The sequence below is a fragment of the Eutrigla gurnardus genome (genome assembly GCF_963514095.1).
Source record: "Eutrigla gurnardus genome assembly, chromosome: 8".
In the NCBI taxonomy this organism is placed as follows: domain Eukaryota; kingdom Metazoa; phylum Chordata; class Actinopteri; order Perciformes; family Triglidae; genus Eutrigla; species Eutrigla gurnardus.
The window spans coordinates 17,532,314-17,552,993 of record NC_139922.1 but is presented as its reverse complement, the minus strand read 5'-3'; the positions used below and the strand labels follow the sequence as shown (position 1 = coordinate 17,552,993).

The 20,680-nt window shown below is 38.7% G+C and overlaps 1 protein-coding gene and 1 long non-coding RNA gene across 4 annotated transcripts in view; one reads left to right on the top strand and one right to left on the bottom strand.

Annotated features, from left to right (window-relative positions):
* The first annotated feature begins 13,534 nt into the window (after positions 1–13,534).
* LOC311016625 lies at positions 13,535–16,828 on the top strand. Its single transcript, XR_014597519.1, has 2 exons — positions 13,535–16,616; positions 16,657–16,828. It is a non-coding gene; the product is annotated as an uncharacterized lncRNA (long non-coding RNA).
* Positions 16,574–20,680, bottom strand: part of sema3bl (sema domain, immunoglobulin domain (Ig), short basic domain, secreted, (semaphorin) 3bl) — a 51,218-nt gene continuing 47,111 nt past the window's right edge. The window contains exons 15-16 of one of the 3 annotated variants that reach the window (XM_084014450.1): positions 19,962–20,095; positions 16,574–18,416 (exon numbers count right to left, since the gene is read on the bottom strand). In XM_084014450.1, coding sequence (XP_083870576.1) covers positions 17,904–18,416; positions 19,962–20,095 — 647 coding nt within the window. In that variant the 3' untranslated portion in view covers positions 16,574–17,903. The remainder of the gene's footprint in view (positions 18,417–19,961; positions 20,096–20,680) is intronic. The other 2 variants (XM_084014451.1, XM_084014452.1) reach the window with 2 other exon arrangements.

The window sequence follows — 20,680 nt, the reverse complement described above, 5'->3', positions numbered from 1 at the left end:
CATAACAATAATTTTTAAGGATAAAGATGGTCAGGGCGTTGTGAGATTTCATGAATTAATGAATAACACAAGTGTTATAGAGTGTGTAGCAGAGGTTGTTTCAATAAATCAAGAAGTTTAGTTTTTTTAGTTTAGTTTAATTAAACGTTCAATTGACCACTTCTCAGCGGTGGATTCTAAATCATATGTGTCATATGTGTTTTGACCACATGGTGGCAGTCGCGCTATGATGCAAGTCATCACAGTGACTGTACTTCATTGAGATATCTCAATCATTATTGACCGGACATTCGATAAACACAGAAATCTCAATGAAGTACTTTTATAATTGAAGTTACTAAATGATGTGTTGTGTGTAATTGCAAAAAGGTGGGTATATATGAATATAAAACATTTTCTTTTTATCATTGCATCATTACGTACATTTATGTCCATGTACACAAATGAGTACAGGATTTCACTCTGCATCAGTGTCAAACACCCCACTCCAATCCTCTCTCTATATCAGCATCTCCATCTTTGACATACACACCCCCATTCTTCATATTAATATCATCATGACCTGCCTGTCAGCACTGGCAATGCAGATCCACACAGGAATACACATACAAACACACATAAGTGAGACCACCGGCATTCCTTTACACATGAAGAACATTCACATATGTTTAAGTATTCAGTGACACACACACACACACACACACACACACACACACACACCATTGAGCCAACGTGTGTGTGTGTGTGTGTGTGTGTGTTTTAAAATGGGTCAGCAATGGTCCGTGGGGTCCCAAACGAGGACTCATTTCCACATGTTGATTTTACCAAGTACCACTTGTCGTTATATGTACGTGTGTGTACATTCTTGTACTTCTATCTTTGTGAGGACTGAGGTTTTTTGGGGGAAAAGTGAGGACATTTCATCAATGTACAGGTTTGTTTAATGGTTAAGACTTGGTTTTATAGATACAGTTAGAATAAGAGTTAAAAAGAGACTACAGATGCATATTTCCAAAGAGAACACAATAGGAAATACAGCAAGACACTTACTTTTTGCACATTTTCTACTTTCCAGTTTTAAAATTTTTGCATTAGCCACATCAACATGACAGACAAAAAAATGTCTTGTGAGAATCTTGCGATTCTGACTGAGATTCTGGATATATAGTCTGGGTCATTACATCAGTGTGTGTGTGTGTGTGTGTGTGTGTTACAGGTGTTTGCCTCTTCCTTTCCCTCTCCTGCCCAGTAAAGTGAACATATTTCCATATATAGTTAAGTCTATCATAACAGGGTGAATGTAACTTTGGCCCACAGTGGCCTCTGAAAAATGATATCACTGAGACCCCAACACACACACACACACACACACACACACACACACACACACACACACACACACTAATGCCCCTTATACACACCGTGTGTTTACATTCAATTTGTCACACCAGTTAATGAGAAAAGAGAAGGCTTGTTGAAGTCATTCCCATGCCATTCAGCACGTTAAACATAGACATATATGGAGCCCGTCACATGCTACAGTTCTCACTGAGCTCATAACAGAATTTAGATTACAAAGATGCCATTTTGACCTAAAGATATAAGTCACAGATTTTTTTCTGTTCCAATAATATTTGTTATTATTATTTAAGTGCTATAGTGCAATCAGTGCCTGAATCACATCATGCACTTCATTGTCAAAACCTCAAGTACTTTCCATCCATTTATTTCTTCTGTTTTAGTTCTTGTTTTTTTCCCCTCATTATATAACAAAGACGTTCTTGTGAGTTTCTAATCAAATGCATTCACAGAATTGTGGAAGTCAAATGGGCTTTGTTCCACAGTCTTACTGGTTGAAAACTCCACAAGGAACCCTTTTTTGGTTTCCTCTCAGCAGCTACTGTAAACAATTATTCTTTACAGAAAGGCTTCTCTGCTACAAAGTGTAATCTCTTTGGGGAGAGGCCAACCTCAGTGCTAGCCTGTAGGTTTATTAATGATACCTTGAAATGTTAGATGTATGAGCCAGTCCAGGCTACTCTGAAAACGTATTATATTAAACTTATATTTCTTCATCGTCAACTCCCATGATATATAATGTTATAACTCTAAACCAGCTTATGAAAATCACCACAATGCCACAAATTAGTCTTATCTATATACTGAATTTTAACTGATGATATTGTGTTTGTGCTCAACATTAAATTAAAACCTCAAATAAAGGTTACCTACACAACACAATAATTCTACAATATGAGAGCATGTTTAGTGGCACCAAGGCTTCAACTGCATAATGCTGAATGAATAGACTGTTCTTAAACTACATGCAGAATACTTGAGTTTTAAATTAGAAACAGGAGAGTGTGTATCCCGGTGACTGCATCAGTGTCTTGTACAATAAACACATTGTATGGTGAATGTAAAGCAGTTTCAATGAACCATTAGAATTCATAACTGCTACCATGCCACTGATTTATAAAACTTATTTGACTCACTGAGTCGGAGCGTATGTTGATCATTCCTCAATAAATGGAGGGATTTTATTCCTCCACTAGACTTCTTGTGTTACATGTTGGAGAAAATAAAGTCACGTTGAAGCTGCCATCTTTCAATCCAAACAGTGAACCATTTCAATCAAGCAATTATATACAGTTCCACAACATAAGAAACGATTTAACTCACTCTTTCAATAACTTCATGTATTCATTCTAATCTCAAACAGTAATAACACTTTGGCTATTTTTATGTTTGAACAGAACCTAGATAGGGATTTAAATTAAGTCAATTTTGCCTATATTTTATCCTTCTATACAATATGCGCACACACACACACACACACACACACACACACACACACACACACACACACACACACACACACACACACACACACACACACACACACACAAACAAACAGTGAAGTAAACCTAATTAACAGTATAATTATTTCGGTGATTAGACTTAGAAAGCCTGTTGACACAAAGGAGTCAGGGCTCCCACTAACCAACCATAATGGCTCATTCACACACACACACACACGCACACACGCACACACACACACACACTTTGAACACAGTTTGATTTGCGATGATGGAAGGCGACCAGCTTGAAAATCCAAACACTAGACGTTTGTATAGAGAACAAAAAGTTTAGACATGAGTAAGAAAATGAAAAAAATAAACAATAAAGAAAATGAAAGCAAGAACAAACTTGTTAGATATAATAGGGGATTGAGAAAGGATTGTTTGGCTATATCTGAGAAACTTAGCCAACCATTTCCTATTCACACATAAACACACGTTAAATAATCTCCAATTACCACCTACAACCAGCCAATTCATTTAATCAGTTTTTATAGCGTCGTACTACAAAGACGAAGAGAGTGTAATGCTTTGGCTCGTGTTTATACCAGCGCCTCCCGGTCTCTGTTATGTCAGCCTCTGCAAGAAGGGGGGGAGCAGGCAGTTTTAATATCAGACTTCTATGAAGCTCTGTTTAATAAAAAAAAAAAAAGGTAATACTATATATGTCAGAGTGTAATGTCCCCTGAGCAAAATCAGCTTATTTAATCATCTGTGCAAGTGAAGTGGCTGCTGTGTCCCTGAATCACACCTCATTTAATCAACTCTTTACAGGGAAAACTTAGGGTCAAGTGGGGAGTTCATGCCTCAAGCCTATGACAAATTACTGTAGGTCGTTTTTTTTATTGCCTCTCATATCGGCCCATGTGACCGTTCCAAAACTGACAGACATAAAACACATAAATAGAAGGGGTTTAATAAAAGGCAGCTGGAAACAGAAGAGTCCGGGGACTTAATTTAAAAGAAAGAAGCAGGAGCTGCAGCTAAATAGCTCGTAGGTGTGAATGTGAGAGCTACTAACGTAACACTTACTCCTCCATAACCCCAAAACAATGATTTCAATCAGATACAGATAAAGTATAAAATATTATGTACTTCAACAAAACGTTTGTCTGATGATTCTTTATAAAAAATGGCTTGATGCCTAACAGAATTGAAAACAGACACACACATATACACAACGCATAGATGAGCTGCTCAGAAGTACAACAAGAAACTGAGCAGGACCAAAAACAACAAACTGGACAGTCATCTGTAGCAGTGCTTCAACTGTTATTACATCCTGCTCACACAAAGAAGTGACGCTTAATATTGAATAAAGCTGCAGAGACTTTTCTCCTTTGCAGCTGTGTGTTTCTTATTAAAGTAATATTTCTGGGGGGTTTTGCACATATCTTTTCTTGTACTTATATTCATGAATGTATTGAGTCAGTCCTATACGTGGGCAACATGTTTTTGATCAAAAAGTCATTCCAATAAAGCTTTATAGAAATATGAGATAGGTAATATGTATAGGTTTTAAGGGCAGTTCCAGAGGTGCCTGCTCTGTTACCCAGTAGGCTACAGCTGTTGCAGCTATCACACACACACACACACACACACACACACACACACACACACACACACACACACACACACACACACACACACACACAATCTAGGAAAGAACTGCAGTACGCAATGTTATTTACCCTATTTCCCAGCAATATTCAGTAAAGCATGTAATTGTACACGCTTTACTTCCACCTTTAATTCACCAGGTATTCAGCCTCCTCTTATTTGTTTATTCCACTCTGAAAAAACAGCTCGTCTTTGTCTCCCTCTCCATGAGCTTCTAATACTTAAAGGATGACTCTTTCAGCAGCAAACACATGTGTTCTTGTGCAGTGCAACAAACATCTGCTCATGGCTTAAACCGTGTTCTTTTATTTGTAAAAGGGATCCCACTAATGCCAGGAAATTATTAGGCCCAAACATCATAAGCTATGGTTCCTGATTGTGTTCCTCATCCTGATGACAGGCCGTGTTCTGTTTATAATGACGACACACAAAAGCAAGCAGACACGAGTGCAAGTGAGCTGACGCCAGTGGTGAATCATCGCTATATAAATAATGGTTTATATTAGGCACACAGGAAGAAGATCATGGGACCTTGACCAGCAACAATCATCATTATTCTATTAGAGTATCAACCTCCGGACTTCAATATGTCCTCTAATGTGCGAGATATTATAAGAAGCAAGCACAAAGATGGTTAATAAAGTTAAAAGTTGGTTACCATTTCAAACTTTGTGAATAAATTAAGTGGGATAAGCAGAAAGTGTTTTCTTATATTTCATTTTAAAGGAATTGGTTACAATAAGGTAAAAAAATAAATAAAGATTGGTCATATCAAGTCAATTTTATTTTATAGTCAAATATCACAAATCAAAGGGCTTTATCCCGGAGGATAATGATGTCATTCAGCCACACAACAGTCAGGCTATAGACCGGCTCATGGTGCAATAACTGCTGCAACTACTTTTGGGGATCACATTGTTAACTGACTAGATAAAAAGCAACACTTTGCTTCAGTCTTTATGGATGGATTTTTTTTTAAATAACCTGTTTTCTGTTTACAGCTGGTTCAAATCATCATTGGTTCAGAATGTTGTTGCTGATTATTTCCAATCAACCCCCCTAATGATCGATTATGGTGTCCCTCAAGGATCAACATTAGGCCCCTGCTATTTACTCCATATATACGTACATATGTATAGGGCCATTACAGTGCTAAATTGGACAATAAATATTATTTATATTGATGATGTGATCTTGTATGCTATCAGCCCCACTGCAAACCAGGTCTGCTTTTGATAACATCCAGATGTTCCACCATAAAATAAAAGATTATTCTTTCATTTTGGTAATATACCGTCTGCAAAATTCCCCAGTGACTTGAAGATGTAATGAAAATGTAAAAGAAAAAAATGGCTTCAAGGCTTCCTTCCATCTGAGGGTGCAAAAAGTGTTCATCCACTGGGGTTGCATGGTTGCTCAACTACATGTGCTAAACACCTGCTATCATCAACTCTGAAAGAAAAGGGAGGATTTCTAAAGGGAAAGTGGGATTATATTTGCTTACCAGATAAAAGAAAGAAAACAAAAAACGATTTAAGGAAAAAAATACATCAACGTTCTTCCTTTTCCCACGTTCACCATGGACGTAAGCCAACAAAGGAATGCTTTTAAAAAACTGTTGAGATTTGATTTCTATTCATATCGGCAGTCCCAGTTCATGCTCAAGGTGGTACATATATATATATATCAAAGATAGAAGGTTATTCATTACAATGAATAGTAGAAGTTCATTGATGTTATCAAATCTTAGTGTATTGGCACACTAGATATTTAGAAGTCTTTAGGAGTGCATACCAAGCATGTTTCCATGACCAAAATGTCTCTCTATGACTAAGATTTTGCTTGTTATTGTAATGATGAGCCTCAAGAGGGATCAACAATGCAAAACAATGGAGAACTTGGCTCTAAGTAACACATGATTCATATTCAAGATTGTGGTGTCGCTGTGGAGCTGTTACAACTTTCAGAATAAAGAATTCGGTCAAAACAGGAAACATTTTGCCTGCTATAATGTGTTTTTCGTGTCAATAGTCACAGACGTCAGCATATTTCCATTAATAGATACGTTTTGGTTTTGAGGGGAAGCCTTTCATGGAAGTCATGTTGCTGTGAAGATAGATTTAGAGCCAATAAATGAGTTTTACTCATTAGGATGAAGTCTAACATTTGGCAACAACTGTTGACAGTATAATCTTATTTAATAACAATATCTTTGATATCAATAAATTGTCTTTTCATGGCTAACTTTACGGTTCACTTTCCCATTCTCCGCGCTGCCATCACAAATAAAAACCCTTTACACCACTGTGCTACCCCCTAGATAAATCATGATGGAGTGAAAAATATTTCCACGCAGTTTTAATTAAGCCTAGTCTCAAGCTGCAGTGAGGAATTCTTCTGTGGTTTCTGAGAAAGCAGCCTGGAAGTGAAGTTTCTGGTTATTGTGGAACATCAGCGAGTAATAAATGATGCCGGTCTGACTCCTGAAAGATGAATAATATATACAGCCCTGCTGAAAGTGGGTCATGTATTATTTGAGTTTGTGCATGGACTGTGTGGGTCCTGTGAGATTGTGGTGTAATGACACTATCTATCTAATGAGTAATGAGTTGTGTTATTGTGACTGGAATACATGCCTTAACGGGTTGTGACACACCATGAAATTGTTCAACTTGTTCTCCCAGAGGACGAGTGGTACCGAACATAAGAGACTAATGAGCAAACTCCTCCTCTCTCCCGGGAGGCATGCTTGCATCTCCATTCAGTCCTTAAATTCAACTTCCTCTTTATTTTAGTTCATCATCACATTATGCCAACATCTCTTTTATATATTTTAATCTCAGATCTTTCAAACTTTCTTTTTCCCTCTTGTTTTCCTTAATCTCCTTCTCAGTCTACCTACTATACCCCCCCCCCCCCCCTCCCCCTTTTTTACCACTTCGGATTTCTTGCCCCTTCCTCCCTGTGCTTGTCCTCATTTGCTTCCCACAATACTGACTAAAAATAAAGAATTCACATTTTTTGCATTAATTTATTAGTAATCACTGTACACTGCCTTGGTATAATTGCCATAAGCACATGGATGCTATAAGTCGTATTCTCCTATAAGTGTTTTCTTTTATGCACATTAAAACCCTTTGTTTGCATTTATACTTTCATTAGTTACTTCCATTTATATTATTCAAATCTACAACTTTTAGTTGTGTTTTAGCTGAAAAAAAGAGCGGAATACGTTTTGTTTTTTTGTGCTACAGAAATGTTGCGGATTAATATGAGTTTAAAAAGCAGCAGGCTACAAATGTTCTTGGTTATCATAACACGCACCATGGTTACCTTAGTATGTCAAGTGACAAAATAAATTTCACTCTAATAAGGCGGTTACTATAATAGTAACATTAACAATATTTTGTATGCAAAATAGTGTTGCTATGATTTTGTCTAGGCAGAGCCCCAAAAGTCTGATCTGTGCTAGAAAGTCTGTTTGGAAAACCTCTGCAACTCTCAGTTTTGACTTAACAAATACTCAACCAGTATTACCTTCAGTACTATTAGCTTCAAGTTGTATCATGAAAAATTCCGTTTGACATACAAAAAAGCTCTTGTCAAAATAAAAAAATACCGTAGAGATCAATGAATCGTTCTTCCAAAAAACAACATTAAAACAAAAAGCTTCTAAGATTTAACTTCACAGTGATGGATGCCTTTGGATTCTACTGTGCTACACAAACATTTTGAATATGACTCTGAATAAAGACAATAAATAATGTCATCCGGTTCAGCCTTACATGTGGTTTTTAGATCTCAGACACACATTCTTCTCAATCAGTGTTCGACTTGAAAAACACTTGTAAATCGTACTCACAGTTCCCACCCCATGCATTGGATTAATCCAAGTGTCAATCCACAACAAAGAAAAGGAAGAAAGGATTAGTTAAATCATGTGCATCATGGTGGATGGTGAAAGAAAAAAAGTTACACAGGGAGGTTTGGAATTTGTATGTTGACATTTGCTGTAATCTCTAACGAAATATTGACTTTAAATGCAATGTGTATATTACCAGACTTCAGAGACAAAGTTAATAGATGAAACTGACAATTGTCATCTCATGTGCTAAAATTGAGCAGCTAGAATCTAAACAAAAATAATTAAAACGCATGTTGTGGATGACCACGAGGCAAGGCAGGGTCTGCAGTCAGTCAGTGTGAGTGTGATTCTTTCCAGCACACGGACATAAAAGGAAAACCTCATGCCTCCAATCAGGATCAATGAGTTCAACAGACGGGTCCAGTGGGTACGATCACAACCAGAACAAAACATGAAGCTGAACAAGAGGAAGCTTGTTTGGAGTTGACCAGAAACGAAGTAGACCAACAGAGGCCCAGAGGCCGACTGGGAAATCTACTTCTGAGGCAATAACGCCGCTGTGAGGTGCTGTAATAAACCTAAATCAGAGGTTATAAAGCTGCTTTGTCCCACAACTTTGGATGTAAAATGTATTTGAATACACTGAAACCGACACTGGGACCAGGGACCGTGGCCTCATGTGTCTTGGGAAAGCACCAAAATATTTTTGGTCTTAACAGAGGAGACAGCAGGCAATAAGAAGGATGAACTGCTGCTGAGTTAATGTATACATGCTACATGTGGAATTGCATGTTTTGTCACTTTAACAACGTCCAATAGGGGGTTATTATCCTGGGAACATTCAGCGCTCAGCAAACACCATTATGTATTTAACCACTGTTACTGTCAAGTATTATTCTTTAACAATTTCATTCTTCTCTTATCAAGCTTTTGGTAAAAGTGCCACATACTGCTAAACAATGTTCATTAGAAGTAATTAAAGTCTATCCAGTTTGGGCCATGATGTCTATTTTAATGTATCCAAATAGACTCATTTAATAGACATATTCTGATATATTTGGCTGTGTTTGCACACAACTGTAAACAGTTCAAGTGTGTTTCCTCATGATTTCTTACAGTTTAGACAGCCACAAGAGCTCTATGTCACAGACCACACACGGTTTCAAATAAGACCTGGATGTATATGGCTCATCTTTGTTAAAGTCCAAACAAGTCTCTGAGGTATATATGCAACTTCAAACTAACTTAGCTGTTTAACATAAAGAACTAACAATAAGTTGGCTTCCTTCGACACAAGTAATACAGAATCCAAACTAAGTAGATTCTGGATTCAACCTGGCGACAAAACCCAAGCTGTGTGTCTGTTAGAAAGATGTATTAAATGTGTGCATCAACAAAAATAAAATAGCAAAAGAGGACCTGTATACTGGAATAACTTTTGATAACATTTTATTACAAATGTTATGATTTAAATAAAATCAAAAGGAGCTACGATTCCATGGATGGTCCTTGCAGTGCAGTATTAGAAACCTCCTGAAAACGAAATGCTCCCCACAAGCTGAAATCCCAAAAGAAGTAGTCCATGAAAGAGCAACAATAAGTCATTGGGCCTGCAACATATCCATACATCACTGTGTCATGATGGATCATGTGGCAGACCACAATCTTTTAGAAGCAGAGGATCCAATCTGTGTAGTCCCGAACCAATTTCCCAAAGATATAGAATATTTGCAACTATAACAAAGTTGTAGTTTTGTCGTGTATCACGTTACATTTAGAAATAATGGGTTGGCTGTCCAGCTGTGACAAGCCAAGAAAGCCGGTGGGACTGAAGTATCTGAGTAATCAACTCAACTCTGTGTTGAGTTGTTGTGTTGCCAAGTACATTTAGCTATTTTTCATATATATATTTATATATATATATATATATATATATACAGTATTTATTCATATTACACCAGGAACACTTTATCAATCTCTGATAAGCACAGCAGTGATGTATTATCAGGAGCTTGAGATATTTCGGGAGTTAAATGCTCATATTTAGACAATCTGTAGTGGCGATTACAATATATTTTAAAAGTGAAATAAAAACATCCTTACAGGGAAGCTCAGGATTGTGGACAGGAAATACTCCTCTTAACCCAAACTGGGCTGCAATCCGCTTCAATGTAATCCATCAATGTTATCATCTTTATTTTCAGTATATACACTGTGGTCCACGACTTTATAAATAAATGTTTGTTTTTTTTATCATTTTAACACATATTATGAATTGGTTCCATGGTTGGCTTAACTGCATTGTGTGAACTAATTTAGCAAACAACATTCCTTTTATGTAAAAGTCCTGCACTCCAGCTTGAAGATACCATTGTCAATTAGATCATGTTGGTACTACACACAGGGTTGAGACACCATGATTCAAACCAGCGGATGAATTATCAGACCAACAACCCTCAAACCAGACAAAGCTTTTCCTAAAAAAAAACAAAAAAATGAAAATGTCATAGTATGCATATTGTATGCATATACAGTATATAATATCCTTTTTTTTAAACAGAGGAAGAGAATTTTAGCAGCATGCTGCTACACACCTGTTTCAGCTCAGGTCTGCTGCTGCCTAATGAAGTGTGACTAGCACCTCCCCCACCACACACACACACACACACACACACACACACACACGCACACACACACACACACACACACACACACACACACACACACACACACTAATTATTAGAATCAAAGCCAACTTCCTCCTATGTGGACTCCTGCTTGAAAAGAAACATTTGTGATACAGAACAAACGTATGAAAGGTGTGAAGGTCATTTTTAGGAGACCAGGCTCTCAAGTCTCACAAGTCGTCCATTGAGAACACTGAATTGGTTTTGGTCACCTTACTTGTTTCTTCTTTTTGGTTGTCAACACATTAGTTAATGAGACCTCAAAAATCTGAGTTAGACAAACCAATAGGTTGTCTTTCAAACTTAAAATCTTTTTGATTTGGATTTGGATTTGCTTCAACTTAACCAATTAAGACATTTTCTTTTGTCTTCCATCTCATACATTGGAACTGTGTTAAGGGATCAATTAGAGGAGGAACAATGATATCGTGTCGACTAAAAACCACTTAAAAGTGCTCATGTGATCTGTCTGAGAAGGCTGGGCGAGCAAACTGCCACATTAATGATGTCTCACTATCTCCAGTTCAACAATACCAATAAAAAACTAATCAGTGCTGTGTGGCTGTAAGACATCCCAGATAAATAGTTTGAACTTCACAAGCATGTTGACTGTGGTGGAGATGAAACTGTTATTGTCTCTAGGCAACAACACTAACGACTGCTCCATCACAGGCAAACAGCTGTCACCACACACCTGTGTGAGCTGCTATTCTGAAGTAGTGAGGGACACGTGGTGTGTGTGATACATTATTCAGACAATTGCTCAAAAAGTAGAATGTGCAGCTCTTAGATATTTACACAAATGACAGCAAAAACGTCAACATGTGCACACATACATTATGCTGGATTTAAAATGGAAAAACAATTTGTCACAAAAGGGAGAAAGTAAAGAAAGACTCAGCCTTATGTGAAAGTCCATAGTGTGGAGCAGTCTAATCAGTTTACATGAAAACATCAAAAACATTAAAAACAACACCACTTTTGTTTTGTTTGTTTGTGTTTTGAGCCGCTCATCAGTAGCTTCAATAAATTGTCACTTTAAAGAGATTACTTTTTGCCATGTGAATTAATTTCACTTTAGTGTAACTCATCCTCTTAGGAATATAGTGAAAAATGCATTAACTTGTAAGTTGTTCCTATAATTTCCCATGAGTGAGTGTTTCCCTCACACGCCCAGGAAGCATGCTGGGCTTTGAAGCTAATTTTAAAAAGTCTATCATGTCAGCCTGAAAAATACTTTCCCCCACAGACTTATATTGGGAAAGCAACTTCTGTTACTCAACAGATACTTTTTGAGGCAAATAAACTTCCTTGAACAAATACTCGAATCCCTTTATAAATCATGAGTCCTGAAACAATAATATAATATTCTCCTTCTGTTCATGTGAACGTGCTCTAGACCGAAGCTGGAAGGCGGGATCAAAGGAAACGCTCATATACCTGCTGTATGAGCCATACGTGGAAGATGCAGGTGATTTTATACCAAGGAAGTCAGTTTTTTTTTTAAACTTCATGCAACACTGAGCAACTTTCATAGTCTGAACAGGGCCCGTCTCTAATGCTTTATCCTGTTCTCTTCATACATCCATGTGTTCCCCCCTTAATGTGGCTTATTCATGGCTAATGTGTTTCCTGAGGCTTGACCGAAAACATAAAAACAACGGGGACACTTTAATTGCTTTCACACCATGGATACTCATGTCAAATTGCCCTCCTGAGGCTTTATACAGGGCGATATGTTTGGACATGTGTGTGTTTGTGAGTCTTTACGCATGTGCATCCTGACATCTGTGTGTGCGCATTCATCCTGCATTTGGTTGCGTTTATGTGGCCGCCGTAATTGTCGGGGTGTGAAGTCGTTTTCTGGGTCGTTCGGCTGCAGGTTTAGTTTTTATGAGATGGTCTGTTTGCCGAAGCGACAAGCAGCCATTGTTACTGCACATTTCCACAGATGTTTACTGCCCAATTACCCTCCAATCACATGCATGGCCAGACCCCGCTAACGGCTTAACGTAATGGGCCAACACCGGGTCTGCAAATCTGCAATCACATGCACTCTCACATGCACTCTCACATGCACACACGTCCTGCCGTAACACTTTTGAGTGCGCACACTCACACAGCAAGTAGTAATAGCAGAGCCTTTGCACTGATGTTGTTTTACCTACAAATGGGGACCCTCATTACCCACAGGTATTTTCTAACCCCAAGGTTTCAGCAAGTTACTCTAAAACTAACATTAGACATGGGACATGGGAAATAAAGTGGGTCTTTTTAACCCTCACATTACAGCTTTGCTGCAGGTGCACAGTCTGCATGTTGTTGATTTAGGATTTAATAAAGCATGTCAGGGTTTCAGTGCGGCCAAAGCTATAGTTTAAAAAAGGGGCTCATTTCAGGGCACTGCTGTTTGTCTCTAGTTTTGTCACTGGCACCAACACTTAACAGACTCCCCCATTGGATAAAGTCAAATTCCTTAAGACACACAGTGAGTGACTTTGTTAGAAAATCAACTTTTAATGCTGTTAAATAGCAAACAAGTACACAGCATGCGTGGTAGAAAGACACTTAAATAATACATAAATATGCATTTAAATTAGGCTCTGTCAGAGACCCCACAACCAGCTCAATATTACAGTACAATCAAGGGACATGTTACCAAGTTAATGCTGTTTTTTTAAATCAAAGGATCCTTAAACTTTTTTAGCCTAATTTCTACATTGTAACCATTGTTGCCAGTATGTTCAGTGAGAAGTTCATGACGGCTACAGTGTGCTTATTGGACTGCTGGCCCGAGTACATAAGAGAGATTCCATGCATGTTTTTGCAGCGGCTACTTTCACACAAAAGCTGACTGAACCTCTTTGCCTGCTTGATGTGGAGTAGCTGTGCTGGTCAGAGCATGTGCAGCAAATGAGTAATTAGAGCACCTCCTAATTGGAGGTGAGGCAACTAATCAGTGAAATCACTTGGTGTAGTTTGACTGGAGCGAAACCCTGATACACTTTTACAAAAGTTACCACAATACATCAATCATGATGAGGATTTATCAAATGATGTGTTCTCACCAAAATACAGTTAAACATGAAAGTTGACACCAAGGTAAGAGAAGTGCTGCAAATTCAACATGTGTTTTTAGATCAAATTTAAACTGCACTGTATAGAGTGGACAGATTAGGAATAAGGTAAACAAAAGAAGGAAAATATATAAATATGAGATGCAATACCACTACACACTTTGTGCAACCGTACAACGACTAAACTGCATTTCAAGGCTTTACAATGTGTGTTTTGAACATGCAGAAATAACATTTACATCAGTGATGCCAGATTTTTGTCAGCTACTACAAATTCCATATTTGCAAAAATGCAGATTATGAAGGTACTTCAGGATGGAAGTGTGACTTTTGTGCCATTTAACTCTCCAAACACTGTCCGGCAAAAATTAGCATTCCATTATGACAGTGTGAAGTGGAAACTTATTTTAGATTTTACACATTTTGAGTTGAAAATCATAGCTACAAAACAGTTTTTTTCTGATGACGATGCAGGATCATGATGCAGGCTTATAAAAGAAGAATTATACCACCAGAAATACTGTATCATCTTCATCTAACATAGCAGAACCAGACAAAGTCATTATGTAGCTTTCTGTGTAATTATGTAGCTTTTTGTCTTTTTTTCACCCTGCCAACTGTCTCTTTGTTTCATGCATACCATCCTCCTGTCACTCTACCATTTTAGTTAAGTTTAGATATCCATCAGAAGCAATATTTTTAAAGAAAACACCGTAAGTGGAGTCGAATAGTCTGTCTCACACTCCTTAAACTAAGAAAATAAACTTGGCTAGAGTAAAATGTGTGCTTAAGTGTGCTGTACAAACTGGGGGAAATATGTCACCTTTTTAAAACACTCACATCATACTGATGAATTGTAATGAAATGGGTTTTATTAGGTATTATAACTTTTATAAATTACAAATACAGTCTTCACAAGATGCTTATAGTACCTTATTTTGTTTAATCTCTATCTCTCTCCTTTCCTCACTCCTCCTTCTCTCTTTACATTTGTCCTCTTAGGAGACATTCACACGCCATGAAGGTTACAAAAAGGTCACTGGTGTTAATATTGTTTCCTGGCTACTTTTAAACAATGCCAGGGCTCCCGGGAATATCTATACCATCTTCCATATGTCCAAATATTACAGGGATTTCACCCTCTGAAACTGATTATTTCACCACTTGACAACCTTTAATTGATCACAGTAGAAATGTCGACAAATCAGCTTGGATTTCTTCGGCTCATGGATTTGCGCAGGGACAAAGAATTAGGTATTTAATCTGGCAACTTTTATTTATGGACACATTATAGGGACATCTTTTTGGCGTTTGTTTATTAGGTGCACTATTTGTAACCTATCATCTGCTCTTTACTGGACCTCCATATTGTATGAAGCCAGAGGTTACTTGACTCCAATTTCCTCATTAATGTATTTTAAGTGTTACATAGGTTATATGGTTAAATTCAACTAATTCCAAATAAAAGAAATCAGTTAAAAATAAATCAGTTGTTCTGCTTCAGTTTCAGGTTATTACTGAAGACATGAAAGACCTAATCCCCATCAGCATAAAGCCCTCAGTGAAAGTGAATCTTAGCATTAATTCTCCCCAGTTTGCCGTCTGTTTTCCCTGACCTCCAATCTTTCTTTCTTTTTTTTGGTTTTACATCTGCAGCCAAATGTTCACATCTCACCCTATTTAAGGGCCTGTTTCTTTACCCCCTTTCATCCCTCTCTTCTCTTCTCCATCCTCTAGAAGAAATGTTATTCAGTTACCATAAAAGTTATATTTTAACAACAAAACTGAAGACAATAGCAATGTGGATTATCATGTGTTCAAACCATGAACCGTCATAAAACCAGTGTTTACAAAGCAGAAAGCACAAAAGGAGTTGGCCGTTACAGCTGAACCTGTCTATTGTTCCCTGAAGAGCACAGAGGAAATGTGGGAAAATTAGTTTCGTGGATGTGAGGCTAAATCAGAGGGGTCAGGTTATGTAATTTCTCCTTTAATGGATAAACACATTTTTGAAGATGTCACCTTAGGCTGTTATAGACTAAACTATTACTCAAGTAATACAAATTAATGAACCAATTATTTTAAAATAATCATTATTTGTAGGCTGACTTGCTGGGTTGGTGGGAAATTCACAGACGTATTATTATTCACCGAGGTGCGTAATAATGAAAGCAAATACTGGCAATTGATGGGGCCATTGGGTACATTGCAGGAGGTGTTACGGTATGTGCCCAGAAGCTGAAAGTAAGCCACTGTGAAATATCCCTTTACGGTTGGTGAGGGGGGAATCTTGATCTGTAACTTTTGTTTAATGAAAAGTTCAACCCACAGCAGAAATAATAAAGTAATGTGCCTTTAATCTGTTGAAGCAACAACAGTCGTCTTATGGTAGCTTCCAGTTTGAGCTAGTTGAGTTTAGGCATTCAGTGTGATAGGTGAGTGGGATTGTAGATTATGTAAGTGTGTGTGTGTGTGTGTGTGTGTGTGTGTGTGTGTGTGTGTGTGTGTGTGTGTGTGTGTGTGTGTGTGTGTGTGTGTGTGTATAGCTGTGAGATCAGATACAGCAATGCCTCAATTCCACTGCATGGTTAGGGTCGACTCAACTATATTCACCCCTTAGTATCGGTGGGATTCTTAGTTGATCAAACAGAGCAATGTTCATACTCCGTTGAGCACAACCTGGTTTTGCAGGGTGCCATTTTTTAAAAATAATCTGGGCCGAGTGGATAAAAACATTACAGTTGCTATTGACAGTTGGGCTTGTGGGTACAAGTGTCTTTACAAAATGTCATCACTTCAACATTTTATCCTATGAGATTTGTGTGAAACTGCAATAATTAGCATATGAATTATTGAGTTATGGCCAAATGTGTTTTGTCAGGAACCAAATCTAATCACTTCATGAGTCTGGCTCAACATTTGTAGAAATTCCCTCCAGCCATTTCTGAGCTAACACGTTCCTAAGACTGGTTCGGACAAATGGTCTGATGAATAACTTCGGAAACACAATGACTAACCCCAACCCAGAAAGAATGGTTTCAGCGAGTCGAGTCAAGCCGTGTCCTACCATGCAGCGGAAATGCGTCACAAGTGTCAAAGCGTTGGTGCATTATTTGCATATGCCTCTAATAAATACACTGTAAACTCAGATATGTCTTGAGCTGAAGTCACACAAAAAGCCAAGTGCAGATCAAGGCAAAAAATATGGACCTTTAAATACCAAGTGAGAAGGAGATCAATCCAGTGATTGTGTTTTGGGACAAAAACAAAATGGGAAGCAAGTATATGTCTCCATGAGCTGCATTTCATGTTCCATACCGTTCATCAAAGAGTATGTCCACAGGCATGTGTATGTTTTACAAATCTGAGGTTTGTGAAGTTTTTATGTGACTCGATGAAAGTATAAGAGGGGTACATGCAATCAAGATTTTTTTTAAAAAGCATGTATGTAGTGTATTTGAGAGATTGTCTCTCCCTTTACAGCAACGACATGTTCAGTTCAGTGGCATGTCTCTTTTTGTGCCATCTTTCCAGACAACCAAACACTCCTATGCTTTTTGGGCCATACCCAGAACCAACCCCTAACACCTGACCTCCATCAAATCCCTTCTGTTTGGTTTGACGGCTAAAGCTTACGCTCTGTTCTGATCTTCCTCATTCTCAAGTGTCAACGTTTCTACTATTAGGAGTTGATGCTGGTCTTGACCCTATTCACTGCCCAATCCATCTTGTCCTGTACTGTAATCTTTGTCCGTTTTCTTCTCCTGCTTTTCCTCCCCTCGCTTTCTCTCCGTTACTCCTCCCGGCCGCTGAGATCCCTCGGCGTTCGGTTACGTTCTCCGGAGCTCTTGCTGCGTGCCTTCCTGGCGCTCTCCTGAGCCTGGCGGTATTTATCCAGCATGCCCTTGTGTTTCCTCCTCAGCTTGTCGTTGCACCACATTCTCTCACAGTATTCCTCCACGTGCGGCAGATTCGACGGCCCGATCAGCTGCATGATATCCTTGAACCACGTACGCGACTGGCCGATTTGGCTTGACGCGCCCCCCCTGCCGTATGCGCTGCAAGGCATCCAGGCCCTGTAGCTCCCTGTGGACCGGTCTTTGAATGAGTCGGACAGGCCAGCGGTGTCCCGTGCCACGAGCTCGTCCACAGTCTCCCCCTGGAAGACTTCGAGTGTGAGGCGGGCCAGGGTCTGAGTAAAGCCGTGCTCCCGGGAGCGACAGATATACACTCCTTCATCCTGACGGAAGAGACGGCGGAACAGGAGGCCCTGCTCCGTAGACATCACACGTTCGTCCAGCTTTACCTGAGGGAGGCAGAGGGAGAATATGTTTATTTCATTACATACATGACAGAATCAAATACTGTTCAGATTTGAAGAAACAATGCAGAGAAGAAAAATAATTGGTGGAAGAATGACTGACATTCATTTGAATTTTACTGTAAAATGATCAAGTAGTTCTGCTTTGGATTGGACAGTGATTATATCGTCACATCACTGCAATTATGTAGAGAAATAAAATAAAATATTTATATTTTACACTTAAACACAGCAAAGATCTGTGCTTTCTGAATGGAACTCAAACTGATCAGTGCTAGGCCACACTAACATTGTAGTTGCTCTATCATCACTGATAATAACGTAATCTAGCCATAAATACAACATGTCTGTATGTCAGAGCAACAGTAGCAATAGCAACCTTGTTTGTACCATACAAGTCTATGGTTGATACATTTACACACATACTTTTGGATGGTCTTGGTACAAATCTGAGGGACTATCTGGGTGATACAAAAGTTCCTCCATTCTGAGGAAGAGCTTTACACAAATTTCTCAGTCAACTGCATGAATACAGGCATGAGACAATTTTGTGTCTTCGCCTCATTCCCATTGCGTCATTGGTGCCATCTTTGCATTGACTTTGGAGTGATCTCACCACAAGCTTGCTTGCTTCCAAAGCATTTCAAAGCCACTGAATCAAGTTTTGAAGAAAAATCCATGTGAAAATTGTGCTTTCAATATGTTGCTTTCATTCCATTCATGATGAGTTTGATGCATAAAAAATCTATAAAAAATAAATCAGAATTGTTTGGGCAAAGAGCATGTAATCCACTTCATAGCATGACAAAAGAGTGAGGGTAAGTGGGGCCGTACTGTTTTCTCAGCTTGAATTGCCACAGCAAGAATGTACCATGCCATGAAATCCAGTCAATGTTAGTTTTTACTCTCTCTGTCTTTTTCTTTCCTCTCATTCTCTCTTTCTTTCCTGACTCCATCCCCAGTCTATCCTCATTTATTCCTCTCTTTTCTTTATTTACCTCCTTCCTCCCCCCCTTTTCAGATTCCGTCCTTCTGTTTGTCGAACTATCCCTCTGTGCCAACAAAAACATGGCAGCTGGATTGGCAGCCAAATGTTTATTTGCAAGGAAATGGAGAGGAGTTGTAATGCTTTAATTCTTGCATGGCTGGCCGAGACCCTAGGTTGAGCCTGGAGAAACAGATCCTCAACAAATGAATGATTACTGTGGGCGGAGGCAAACGCACCATCGACTTTTTTGAGTGACACAAGTGGTCAAGGCTTGAATTCAATGTTTATCCAAGAGAATAGAAAAGTGGTTGTGCATTTGCATTAGAAATATAACCATATGTCAAATGGCTGTCAAATGTGTCAACGACGTGCCAAATTCACACGCAAATCTCACTTTTAAAAGGCAGTTACACTTCGACCACTGTTGGTTCCTCTCCTCATCTGCCCTCATCCAGGTCCCCAAAGCTATATATGTGTGCGTGTGTGTGTGTGTGTGTGTGTGTATTATCTATCATCTCAAACCTCTGTGTTTATAGACTCACCTCCTCCTTGTGGTCGTCACGTTGGACGAGCCAGGTAACAGTAGCTTGCGGGGAGCGAGGAACACACTCCAGGAAGGTGCTGTTGTTTTCCGTCCCGTACACCATCCTGTCTTCTGTCACGTCGAGGTCTTCTACTTGAAACAGACATGATTTGAAAGATTGTGAAAGACTGAAAATTAAGTCTGAAAAACACTGCAAAAGTAAAGGACCTAACTCCTCTTATGGTTTGGATCCTCGTTAGAAAAATCTGCTATTTGCACAAAACAAATGCTGCAATGAAGTCCTTTTGAGCATGTGATGCAGTTCCAGACATTCCCAATTGTCAAGTTAAATATCTGACAAAAGAATTTTAACTAATAGTTCACTCTCTTGCTGAGAGCAGGATGGGAAATGCATGTTCAATATGCCAGTTAGCTTAGCTTAGCATAAACACTGGGCTTTATGCTAAAAATGGCTTCAATCTGTTGGCAAGAATGGAAAAGAGCAATCTGCATCTACAAAATGCTGAACAAAGAGAAATATGCAAACCTCCGCAAATAGAAATAAATGTTAGGCTGATGATACGAGGATTTGGAGACGGTAAGTAAACCTGGCAGTATCTTTGCCCGTACCGGCGTGTGATTACACATACAACAAATAGTGAACATCTGAAGTTAGGATGACATTTCAGTCGTAGCTAAGACAACATGCCTCTGGGGGTTTTACTCCAACAACAAGTC